Source organism: Peromyscus californicus, unplaced genomic scaffold (assembly GCF_007827085.1).
Source record: "Peromyscus californicus insignis strain IS unplaced genomic scaffold, ASM782708v3 Scaffold_10__1_contigs__length_136768540, whole genome shotgun sequence".
NCBI lineage: Eukaryota > Metazoa > Chordata > Mammalia > Rodentia > Cricetidae > Peromyscus > Peromyscus californicus.
The window spans coordinates 59,396,126-59,409,356 of NW_026294391.1; the positions used below are offsets into that span (position 1 = coordinate 59,396,126).

Below are 13,231 nucleotides of genomic sequence, written 5' to 3' on the forward strand. Positions count from 1 at the left end.
CATTAAATGACCAAAAAACACCCACCCCACCTCTTGGGAATATGGGCGTAGTTTTCTTAAAATTACTTCCTGCTTTCTGGGGGTGAAGACATCTTTAAGGAATCCTGAAAAGAAAAATTTTGGTTTAATTGTCAAGTCCTGGGAGAAGTAGTTGTATGTCCAGTATCTGCATAATGGGAAAATGTAGGGCTTGTCTCAAGTCCTTGTCCGAGTAGTCTATGAATCTGGATCATCTCAGCTAGCCATCTTGAAATTGTTCTGAACAGTTTGTAGTCCAAAGTCGATCTTTTGGTGGTGTTAATCAGCTTAATGGCTTTACCATAGTCCTTGTGGAATCATCATTGTGAGGTCGCATCATCCTTTTGAAGATTTCAAAGTTGCTGTTAGGTGTGGCCATGGTTCCCCGCAGAATTTTTTTTTTTTTTTTTGTGCCTCCTCTGTGGTTTGGAGCAATCACAGTGTGATAAATGTCTGTCTCTCGGAACCATGAACGTTCTTCCCTAGAAGAGAAAATCTTCACAGCAATTTCTCCCCACCATTTGTCTTGCAAAACTTTTCCAAACTGACCTTTGCCAATGCTTTCTTGTAACATGAAGGTCCTGGCAATTCTCTGAACAAGCAGTAGTAAACCCTTTGTCCCAGGTAGCAGCATCACTGCAGTCACCAACAGGATGAGAAGGAGCCAGCAATTTGGAGCAGCAGCCGCTGCCTCCATGGTCCCACCATCACCTTTGGGGCTCAGACCTGGCTGAAACTTCTCTTTAGCAAGCCTCCTAGGCTGGCCTCAAACTCGGGATCCTCCTGCCTCTCCCTCCTTCAACAAATCCAACCAGCGTGCTCCACCACAACTGGCAGAGGGTAGCTTGGGTCTGAACTGGGGTCCGCAAGGCCACAGGCAAGTAGCTTTTTCAAGAATTCGTACCTGACAAGTTAGGCGCCAGATGTAGCACAAATTATTAGAAGGTCTTATTAATAAGAACAAACCTGGAGCCAGGTATTGGGGTGAACGCTGGAAGATCAGAGAAGCAGAACAAGCCACAACTACCTCATCCTGACAATTCCTCAGCTGATCCTGTTTCCTCATACTGGAAGCTTCTGAGTCCTCATCCAAATGGATCTCAGCTGAACTGCTTCTCAAAAGCCTGAAGCTTAACCAGCTCTAGTTCCTGGTTTTCACGCCTTATATACCTTTCTGCTTTCTGCCCTTGCTTCCTGGGATTAAAGGTGTGTGTCACCATGCCTGGCTGTTTCCAGTGTGGCTTTGAACTCACAGAGATCTGGATGGATCTCTGCCTTCGGAATGCTAGGATTAAAGGTGTGTGTGCCTCTATTTTCTGGCCTCTGTGTCTCTCTAGTGGCTGTTCTGTTCTCTGACCCCAGATAAGTTTATTAGGGTGCACAATATTTTGGGGAACACAATATTACCACAACTATACCAGAATTTTCAAATTTTATTGATTTTAACATAATCGATTTTTTTGTTTCTCTTACATCTTCTTCCTTTTAGTTGAGTATCTAAGAATCCACTGCTAAATCTAAAGTCACCTTGATTTTGTTTTAGGTTATACTATAAGAGTTTTATAGTTTTGCAGTTTACATTTATGTCCATCATCTTTGAATAGATTCATTTTTATATGTGAATGTGCACTTGTTCAAGAACTATGTATAAAAAGACTATACTATCCTTTCTTCAATAAAATGTCTTTCATCATTTGTCAAAACTCACCTCTAGTCAGTCCCATTAATGCTGTAATCGTGTTTTTCTTGTTGTTTTGTTTTGTTTTTATCAATAGCACATTGCTCAATTAATGTGCTTTTATGGGACTGGAGAGATGGCTCAGCATTTAAGAGCACTGGTTGCTCTTCCAAAGGTCCTGAGTTCAATTCCCAGCAATGGCAACATGGTGGCTCACAACCATCTATAATAGGATTGGATGCTCTCTTCTGGTGTGCAGATGTACATGCAAACAGAACACTCATATATACATAAAATACATGAATAAATAATTTTTAAGTGTACCTTTTATACTAAGTCTTCAGGCCAGGTAGTATCCATTCTCTGACTTTGTTCTCTCATAGTGTTTTGTTGATTACTCTGGATGTTTACCTTTTTGTATAAACTCTAGAATCAGTTTGTTTATATTCTCTTGAAAACTTCCTGGGACTTTGAAAGTACATTAAATATGTAGATTAATTTGGGGAAATTGGACATTTTGACAATATTTAGTCTAGTTACCTGTGTTCATGGAATATCTCTCATTTATTTGGATAGTCTTTTACTGCTTTACTCAGAGTTTGTAGTTTCCTTTATATTTTAGTAAATTTCTACATTAGTATTTCTATTTATGGGATACTCAAGTAAATAGCATTATGTTTGTAATTTCAAATTCCACTTGAGTTGGTGCTGGAATGGGGGCTCCTGGGATGGAATGAATGCATTCTGTATAACAGGACATGAATTTGGGGACAGGGGAGGGCAAAATGGTACAGCCTAAATGTTTACATCTCCCAGAATTTCTGTGTTGAAAGCTAGTCATCATGTGATGGTATTGAGAGGTCGGATTTGGGGGAAGTGATTACGTCATAAGACAGGGCCCTAGGAATAGAATTAATGCCCTTATTAAAGAAACTCTAGAGAGCTGTCTCACCCCTCTGCCAAAAAGAATGACACGGCAAGAAGATGGCTATGAATGAGCTAAGAATTGGTCCCTCACGTGACCCTGAGTCTGCAGGCAATACGATCTTGGACACTCCAGCCACCATAACTCTGAGGAATAATGTCTGCTTTTCATAAGCCACCGGCTCTATGGTAAACTGATACAGGAATGTGAGCAGCCAAATACATGCCCCCATTCTTTCTACCTTTCTTATCCCCTTAGCTATGACAACCACTGTGATTTGTTTGTTTGGTTGGTTGGTTGGTTTTGGGTTCTTGTTTTTTAGTTTTTTGAGACAGGGTTTCTCTGTGTGTCCCTGGATGTCCTGGAACTCACTCTGTAGACCAGGCTGATCTCAAACTCACAGAGATCCTCCTGCCTCTGCCTCCCCAGTGCTGGGATTAAAGTTGTGCAACCACCACCACCCAGCTCACTGTGATTTTTTTTTTTGGTCTTTCGAGGCAGGGTTTCTCTGTGTAGTTTTGGTGCCTGTCCTAGATATCATTCTGTAAATCAGGTTGGCCTCGAACTCACAGAGATCCTCCTAGCTCTGCCTCCCAAGTGCTGGGATTAAAGGCGTGCGCCATCACTGCCCGGCCTCACTGTGATTTTTAATAGGAATATTGGTTATGGACCTCATCTGTTTCATAGGTGATCTTAGCTATAAGCTTAGCTGTACTTTTTGTAGATATTATTTATCAAGTTGAAGCAATTCCTTCCTATTCTAGTCCACTCAGTGTTTTTTATTTGTCAAAAGCCTTTCCTGAATGTATTGGTATGATCACGTGATTTTTCTTCTTTACATTTGCTAACATGATTGCTTGATTTTCAAATCCCACTAGGCTGTGATAATACCTTACTGTACTTGTAATGTTTAATTTGGGATTATTGTGACTTTGTTTATGAAGCAGTACTTGCTAGCCTATAGGTATATGTTTGTATAGCATCTTTATTTGGTTTGAGTACTATGGAAATAATGGCTCTATAGACATAAGTTAAAAAATATTTGCTCTGCTCCTGTCTTCTGGATGATATTGCAGAGAAATGCTAATTTCTTCCTTAACAATTTCATAGAATTCAGCAGTGAATCCATCTAGGTCAAATGTGGAAGATTATTCATTAATTTCTTATTTTATCTATTTTTATGTGTATAGGTGTTTTGCCTGTATGTATGGATGTGGACCACTTGTGTACCAGTTGTTCATGGAGGCCAGAAAAGGGCTTTGGATCACCTGAAACTAGAGTTATAGATAACTGTGAGCTGCCACTCGGGTGCTGGGAACCAAACCTGGATCCTCTGCAAGAGTAGCAAATTTGGCCAGGCTTCATACACGCCTTTAATCCCAGCACTCAGGAGGCAGCAGTAGGTGGGTCTCTATGAGTTCAAGGCCCCTGTGAGTTCGAGGCCAGCCTGGTCTACACAGTGAGTTACCAGGACAGCAAGGGCTGTATAGTGAGACCCTGTCTCAAAAAAAGGGGGGGGGGGTCTAGACCCATAGGTTGAGAAGTGCTGAGACTGTAGCAGAAACCTGAACTTAGAATGCCATCTTGTGTCACAGAGGCAGAAGTGACAACAGGCAAAACACAAAATTGACCCTGTTTCAAAAAAAAAAAAAAACCAGCAAATGTCATTAACCACTAAACCATCTCCCTGGCCCAATGGTTCTCAACCCTTCTTGTGCTGTGACCTTTAATACAGTTCCTCACGCTGTGGTGATCCTCAACCATAACATTATTTTTGTTGCTACTTCATAACTGTAATTTTGCTACTGTTATGAATCGTAATGTAATAGTTGATATGCAGGATGGCTGGTGTGGGGGTTGCAACCCATAGGTTAAGAACTGCTGAGACTTAGAGCAGTTAAGAAATAATCTGGACTTAGAGCGCCACCTTGTGTCACAACAGCAGAACTACAGGTAAAACAAAACTAAACTCAGAAAGCTAGATAGCTATACATATTTATTACTTTTTTGAGACAGAGTCTCACTACGTAGCCCTGACTGTCCTGGAACTCACCATGGTAGACCAGGCTGGCCTCGAACTCACAGAGATCTGCCTGCCTTTGCCTCCTGAGTGCTGGGATTAAAGGTGTGTGCATATTTCACCCTTCCTCCTTTCCACTCCTCCAGGATTCTGCTGCTCTCAGCAAACACTGTCTGCCCACGAGGAAAGTGGCTTCCAAGTGTCCTTTACATCCATATGTCATCATATTGAGAACTAGGAATTAGACAGATTCCCCGATAGGCAGACAGATAGGGAGAGGGGCCAGGACTAGGTAATAAACTTCCAAAATGGCTAGCTGGCTTCTTCCTCCCGCACCTGACCTGAAATCAAAGCCGGACCACTCTGCTGACGGACTGCTTCTTTGCTGCTTGTTTTGTTGGGTTGTGTTCAGTTGTGGGAGTTCTTTACATGTCTGGAGATTCATTCAGATAAATGACTTGCAGATAATGGTCTCCCATTGTGTGTGTTGCCTTTTCATTTCTTTTTCATTTTCCCCTTGTCTGGGTTTTATGTTTTGGGGTTTTTTTTGTTGTTTGTTTGTTTGTTGGTTGGTTTTTGTTTTTTGTTGGTTTTTGTTTTTGTTTTTTGATGGGGTTGAGAGAGGGGCTAGGGATTTCTGGTTTTGTTTTGTTTGGGGCTGGGTTTTTTTGTTTTGGGGGGGGTCAATATTAAAACATTGCCAAGAGCAGTGTCAAGGAGCTTATTACTTACGATCTTTTTGAAAAGGTGTTTTGTAGCTTCTGAGCACATATTTAAGCTTTTAATTCACCTGTGTTAATTTTTGTGTGATATAAGCTGCGGCCAACTTCACTCTTACCTTTGTATATCTGGTTTCCCAACACCATTCAGGAAACTATCCTCCCCCATTGTGTGTTTTGCTAGCCTTGTTGAAAATTCCTCGATCGTGTGTGGGTGTAGGGGCTTATTTTTAGGCTCTCTGTTCTGTACTGCTGCTGCTCTATATGTCTACGGGGGAATTGTGTATGCCTCTGTGTGTGTGTGTGTGTGTGTGTGTGTGTGTGTGTGTGTGTGTGTGCTGGCACCCATGGAGTTCAGAAAAGGGTGTCACATCCCCTGGAGTAAGAATTACAGATGGTTGTAAGTCTCCCAATATGGATGCTAGAAACTGAATCCCAGTCCTCTGAAAAAGTAGCAAGCGCTCTTAACTCTGAGCCATCTCTCCTGCCCCTTATGTCTGTCTTTTACACTAGTGTCACACTATTTTGATTATGCATTCAATTATAGGTTTTTTTTTATTTCTTTTTTTGTTTTTCGAGACAGGGTTTCTCTGTGTAGCTTTGCGCCTTTCCTGGATCTCACTCTGTAGACCAGGCGGGCCTCAAACTCACAAAGATCCGCCTGCCTCTGCCTCCCGAGTGCTGGGATTAAAGGCGTGCGCCGCCACCCGACAAAAGTTTCATGGTTTTTTGTTTTTGTTTTTGTTTTTTTCGTTTTTGTTTTTTGTTTTTGTTTTTTTTTTAGCTGAGGACCAAACCCAGGGCCTTGCGCTTGCTAGGCAAGCGCTCTACCACTGTGCTAAATCCCCAACCCCAAATTTTTTTCCAAGACAGGGTTTCTTTGTGTAGCTTTACGCCTTTCCTGGAACTCACTCTGTAGACCAGGCTGGCCTCAAATTCACAGAGATCCGCCTGCCTCTGCCTCCCAAGTGCTGGGGTTAAAGGCGTGCGCCACCACCGCCCGGTCAATTATAATTTCACATCAGGACATGTGATAGCTTTACCTTTGTTCTTTCTCAAGATTCTTTTGGCTCTTGGGATCTTTTGTGGTTCCATACAAATGTTGAGGTTTTCTTTCTCATTTCTGTATTGAATTGAAGCAGTGTGGACAGTTCAACAATATAATGCTTCATTTCATCATCAAAATACAGATCTTTCACCTTTCTACTGATTTTTCTTCTTAATTTTTATTCAAATGGGTCCTTCTTTCCTTCCTTCCTTCCTTTTTTTCTTTATTTATTTTGAGGCAGGATCTCACTGTGCGGCACTGACACATGACGGGCCCAGATCTCACAGGAATGCTTTCCTTCTTTTATGTTAATCAGAAACCTTTTCCAGTGTTCAGTAAGAATCAAAAATGCCTGGTAGTCCAAAGTAAGGTGTTTTCAACAGCTTTAGAAACTTCTTGCTTCCTACAAAATGCATGCATTCTAAGTGGATTAGAGTGCAGAAACCCCATATCCGTTTCCTGCCTTGCTGTGCCTCTCGTCTCAGGCTTCACTGTTTGCTAGGAAAACAGTCTGTGCTGAACCACCTTAGTTTGGAGCATGTAGTAAGATTCACAAACATCTGTATGAGGCCCCCAACTGCTGCTGTTGTATGTTAGCGCTATTGATAAACTTTCATAGAAATCCAGTGCATGGCCATGTACTACAGAGCAATTCATATGCATACTTCATTTGGAAAAGCATAAATTCAAATTGGATGGATGGATGGATGGATGGATGGATGGATGGATGGATGGATGGATAAGATCTCCTTTTATAGCTATACAGTAGCCACTCAAAGTGTTACTTGGCTTTTGGCAGTTTTTATATGTGCCTTTTTTCTGATTTGTAATAGAAAAAAAAACAGAAAAAACTAGTAATGCCTTATAAGAATACAAAAAAAAATACAGAAACATGTAGCTTATAATGTTCAGCTTATCTTCTCATGGAATCTTGATCCTTTTTCTTAGACCAGAAGATCGATTCAGAAGTTACTAGAATGGGAAAATAACAGATTATACCACAAGGTAAGAAATTTAAGGCAAATAGGTGCCCCATTTGTGTATTTGTATTATCAGATTAAAAAAGTAAGCACTAACTGAATTATCCAGCACACAAAGGACTAACGAACTAGTCCTGTTATTAGCATATGTTCTTGATAAGGTATTTGAGGTAATGTTTTATGTCATGAAGCCTAGATTTTACTTTTAGTAACTCACTCAAACGCAGTACATTGTAATTAGCCAAAGATGATGGAAAAATTCTTAACCAAACTCTGCCTTTTTAGCTGGCTTTGCACTGGAAGCTGACTAAAAGGAAATGTGAAAGTAGCAATATGATGGAGTATGTAAGTATGAAGCTGTTTTAATTCTATTCTTGGGATTTCACCCCAGTGCAATGTTTTGCTGTGTTTGTCATCTGTTGTCGGTACCTTTTAGCTTCTCCACTGGAACTGCTGTCTGTTGGGGCTTAGAAGCCGCCATTCATTTTCTTTAGACTTGTGGCCAACCTAAAATTAAAAGTTTAGAGTAGATCATGTACCTCTTAGAACAGTCTCAGCTCCTGTGCTCAGCTGGTAATGTTGTAGAGCCTTCATGTCTGTTAGCACAGACACCCTAACATACAGCACTGACAGCAGCTGCTGCCTAGCAAAATACACCGAGGTGCAAGCTTATCAAAAGACCTTACATAGGAATTGACTTCCAGTTCTGGACCCATATCCCTGGCTTTTCTTGTTTGTTTGTTTGTTTGTTTGTTTGTTTGTTTGTTTTTGCTGTTGTTTGGTTGATTTGGTTTGATTTTCAAGACAGGGTTTCACTGTGTAGCCCTGGCTGTCCTGAAACTCACTCTGTAGACCAGGCTGGCCTCGAATTCAGAGAGATCCTCCTGCCTCTGCCTCTCGAGTGCTGGGATTAAAGGTGTGTGCCACCACCTCCTGACTATCTGATTTTTCTTTAACTTGGCTGATTTTGTTTTAAGATTTATTTATTTATTATAGTGTTTTGCCTGCACATATCCCTGAAGGCCAGAAGAGGGCATCAGATCTCAGGACAGATAGTTGTGTGTTCTTAACCTCTGATAACTTGGCTGAAATTTAACTTGGAGTGAATAAACTATTGAATAAATAAAGTCTATTAGGATAGATTTGAATATAGGTTAAGAATTTTTACTGAAAATGTACAATCTTGCCAGGTGGCAGTGGTGGTGCATGCCTTTAATCCCAGCATTCGGGAGGCAGAGCCAGGCGGATCTCTGTGAGTTTGAGGCCAGCCTGGTCTATAGAGCAAGATCCAGGACAGGCACCAAAGCTACACGGAGAAACCCTGTCTTGGAAAACCAAAAAAAAAAAAAAAGAAAGAAAGAAAGAAGAAAAGAAAAGGAAAGGAAAGGAAAGAAAATGTGCAATCTTGCTGGGTGTGATTGCACACACCTCTCATCCCAGCACTTGGAAGGCAGGGGGCAAGTGGATCTCTGTTTCAGGCTAGCTAGGGCTACATAATGAGATCCTATCTCAAAAAATTTTTTTGCAAAAATCAAAGAAAACAGGCAGCTTTAATCATAAAGCATAAGACCGTTTACAAAGAACATGATCTAGTCACCACCATTACCCTTCTAAATTTCCAATGTTTATCATCAACTATCCCAGAACTGAGAATATAGTGCAGTTGGTAAAGTGCTTGTCTGCCATCTACAGACCGCAGTTTGGTCCCCAGCACCGCTTTTAGCAGGCTGCCTATAATCGGGAAGTTCAAAGTCATCCTTGGCTGCAGAGTAATGTCAAGGCCAGCCTGAGATACATGGGACTACCTTTGTCGTGATGGTAATAGAATAGCATAATAATAGAAGTGGCTCATGCCTTTAATTCCAGCTCTGCCTCCAGCAGAGGCAGGAAGCTATCTGTGGAGTTTGGGGCCAGCTTGATCTACATAGAGAATTCCAGGCCAGCCAGGAATTCACAAAAACAGAAACCTTGTGACCCTTTCTGCAATTCAGTTGTTTTATAGTCAGTCCATTTGGGCAACTCCTATTTCACAAACAACTTACAAAAAAATAATAATCCTCAACTAATATTAGCTGCTTTAATTGAAAACTAAAAACACGTATTTTTTTTCCTAATCTGTATAAAGTAGGGGTTTTTTATTTTATTTTATTTTATTTTATTTTTATTTTATGTTCATTGGTGTTTTGCCTGCATGTATGTCTGCGTGAGGGTGTCAGAAGGCCTAGAACTGGGGTTCCAGACAGGTGTGAGCTGCCATGTGGGTGCTGGGAATTGAACCCGGGTCCTCTGGAAGAGCAGTCGGTGCTCTCAACCACTGAGCCATCTTTCCAGCCTCGTATAAAGTAGTTTTAGTCTCTTCTACTTGGCTGAAAATCAAAGGTCCAGGGATATACAAATGTAGTAGAGTTGTGAGTCAGGCAGTACAGCTGTAGGTTTGCCTGCCAGTTCCGTTTTGAAATGAATGGCCTGGTTTGTCACAACTTGTGCTGAATTCTTTGCAGACCTGTTTTGTGTATTTCACTCACTTCCTGTAATTAAGGGTGAAAGTACAATCCTGTGGAAATCAACTAGACTTTGCAGGTTTGTGTACACTAAGTGAAAACTATTTTGTTAATATATTCTTTTCTGTCTTTATTTTTACAGGTAATACTAATAGAATTCTTACCAAAATACCCCATCTTCCGACCCGACTGAGGAGCTTCGTTCGGTCACGTCTGTGTTATCTGTCATTTCCTACCCTTAGTGCCTTGTAGATGATCTTGGAATGGAGACAGTCTCCTTTGCTGTGTTCAGTTTATTCTTTACAACAGTAGAATATTCTTCTCATTCTTTGATTTGTGTTGATTTCAAAAGACAATTTGCACATCTTTTCTGTTATTAAATGAGGCTTGTGTTTTGCACTCTCAATTTTTAAATAAATACACACAAACATATACAAGTATATGTAGTTGACACTAAAAACATCAGTGCCAGTGTGTAAAGAAACAAACAAAACCCTTGTTCTGAGCATGCTGCCTTAGGATTTTCACACTCACTGTTTCTAAATATGCATCATTTTCTAGGCTATTTAATGCTCTGGAATCCCTTACTGGACACACCCAAATATGCTTTTGGTAGCTTTTAGAAATGGTTTTACTCTGCTTTTAAAGAACCTGCAATTAATAGCACTGGTTTCCTCCTGCACTTTGCTAAACTGTCACTTATGTTAGTGGATAAAATATTTAAACTCCTAAAGACTTGTAAATATTGTCTCTTTGCATAATGTAAAATGTGGTATGCCGTGGTTTACAGAATGTATTAATATTCTTAATGTATTGCCAACAATTCCGCATAGATTTTAATATGAAGTTTGCAAGCATCCTTTTGAATGTAGAGACCTTTAACATGCTGTTTTGTGACAGAGCCAAAATGAGTATGTTAAATTTCAGGTGTGGGCAGGATTGCCCTTCCTAATGAAGTGGATTAAAATTGATATCATTAGTTCAGACCACAAGATTACATTACACCTGAGACCAAGAATTTTATTTTTTCCATTTAATTCACTGTTCTCCATTTATCCTCCACTCCACCCCCCAAAATATTTGACATCCAACTCATCTTACGGCTGCATTAGCTCTCATTTCCTTTCCCTTCTGTATCTTTTCCCTCCTTTGAAAATACATAGAATTTCCACCTTCAAGTGTCTTGAGAGCCAGGCGGTGGTGGCGCACGCCTTTGATCCCAGCACTTGGGAGGCTGAGGCAGGTAGATCTCTGAGTTCGAGTCCAGCCTGGTCTACAGAGTGAGTTCCAGGACAGCCAGGGCTGTTACACAGAGAAACCCTGTCTCAAAAAAAAAGTGTCTTGAGATTTTGAATCCTGTGAGGTCTCAAGGCCTCCATGAAAGGCATGGTTTATCCTCTTCTGCAGTTCCTCTAGTCTACAAAGAGTGCTGAGAAACTGTACCTACAGACTGTGTAGTAGGCCGGTCAGAGTTGATACAATATTTTTAGCCTTCTGCTTGAGAATCTTTTCTAAACATTTGGAAATTATCAATGAGGAAAGAGAAGTCAAATTTAGAAAAAATTGTTAAGTGGTCACATGTTTTGAGTGGTACCTGCATCTTTCTCTGTTTTTTTTTTTTTCTTTCCACAATTCAATTGAGTGAGATTACCACTCTGGTTCTACTACCGTTTGAAATGATAATATAACAAAAGTGTTCGATCCCATTAACTCAACTGCAAGTGAATGCCTGTCTGTGGGCGGGGCTGGTAATTTGCAGTGACTGACACACATTCTCTTTGTCCTTCCACTCTTACCTGCTTTTAAGTAAGTTCACTCCAGTGAACAGAACAATCATCTCTGCACACAAGGTCAGGCTTTTTGAAGCCACTTTTCCAGGTTATGCCTAATCTGAAATCCTTAGTCCTTGACCAGAGAAGGAGGAGAGACACTCACTTTGATATGTGGTTCTGATGGTTTGCACAAATACTTTTGGAGCCCCCATCCCCCCGTGTCACCCAGCCACCCCAAATCTCTAAGTTCTAATATATTGTGTATGCCTGCAAATATGTCTGCCTGCTGCAAATTGAAGGTGTATTTTTATAGAGAAGAAGGAAGCCTCTGAAAATGCATACCCAATGTCTGGTTTTATAGCTAAGGTCAGGGAAAAACATATCTATGTTTTATGTTCCAGCTAATGTCATCGGATTTATGCTTCATACTGTGACATTTTAATACCAAAACTGATTTCCATCATAATACAGAATCTTTAATTCTCACTGGTAAAATAATCACTTGTAAATGTCAGCCCTCAGCAATCTTACATTTTGTCTCAAGCCTTAGAATTTGGCCAAATAGTGATCATAGTAACTTTTTCTGCCATGTACAAATCACACTTCATTTTGTTCAAAAAACAAGAAGTGTAATGAATTGTTTCCATGAAACAGATATTAATATAGGAATAGCTTGTATCTGGAGGTGACCAAGTATAATTCAAGTTACAATAGTATTTGTCATTAAAAACATTTGCCACAATATGTCAATTCAATTGGACCTACTCACTCATAAATATGTTATTTTATTGTTCAATATACTGATTGACTAATAGTTTCTTGAGCTACTCAGAAACAATCTGGTTTTTCTTTTCCTTTCTTCTTATGTGACTTTGTTTCACGTTGCTTTCCCTTAAAGGAAGTGATTAGAATTTGGGTAGCTTGAGTGGGGAAGAGATTCCTTTTCATTGAAATTATTCAGAGCTAATGTGACAGAGTAAGCCTTTGTCTCTAATTCCTCCCCCGCCAAACTTTGTTTTTCTTTTAGCCTCAGGATAGAATGTAACTTGTATTTTTCCATTGGGTTAGCCAACTATTTTGTGAAAGTGAGTTTTGATGAAAAAATTTAATTTAAATTTCTTTGATACATAATATCCCTTTAAACTGCCGTGGTAGTTTCCAGAGGGAAAAAAGTTTAAAAATAACATGTTTTTTGCCAAAGCATTTAAATCTCACCAGGCTTTGAGATTGCAAGTTAAGACTTTTTTTTAAAGTCACATTCTGGAAAACCTGGCATGGTGGTTACACCTTTAATTCCAGCACTTAGGAGGCTAAAGCAAGAGAATCGCCCTGAATTTGAAGCCAGCCAGGGCTACAGAATGCGACCCTGTCTCAAAAAAAAAAAAAAAAAAAAAAGGGAGGGAGGAAGGAAGGAAGAGAAAGAAGGAAGAAAGAAAAAGGAGAGAGAGAGAGAGAAAGAAAAAGAAAGAAAGAGAGAGAGAAAGGAAGAAAGAAAGAAAGAAAGAAAGAAAGAAAGAAAGAAAGAAAGAAAGAAAGAAAGAAAGAAAGAAAGAAAGAAAGAAAGAAAAAG

The 13,231-nt window shown here is 40.1% G+C and overlaps 1 protein-coding gene across 1 annotated transcript in view; it reads left to right on the forward strand.

Moving 5' to 3' along the window:
• Positions 1 to 12,147, forward strand: part of Chic1 (cysteine rich hydrophobic domain 1) — a 45,831-nt gene extending 33,684 nt beyond the window's left edge. The window contains exons 4-6 of the mRNA XM_052734263.1: positions 7,357 to 7,413; positions 7,674 to 7,733; positions 10,032 to 12,147. Coding sequence (XP_052590223.1) covers positions 7,357 to 7,413; positions 7,674 to 7,733; positions 10,032 to 10,082 — 168 coding nt within the window. The 3' untranslated portion in view covers positions 10,083 to 12,147. The remainder of the gene's footprint in view (positions 1 to 7,356; positions 7,414 to 7,673; positions 7,734 to 10,031) is intronic.
• Positions 12,148 to 13,231: the final 1,084 nt, after the last annotated feature.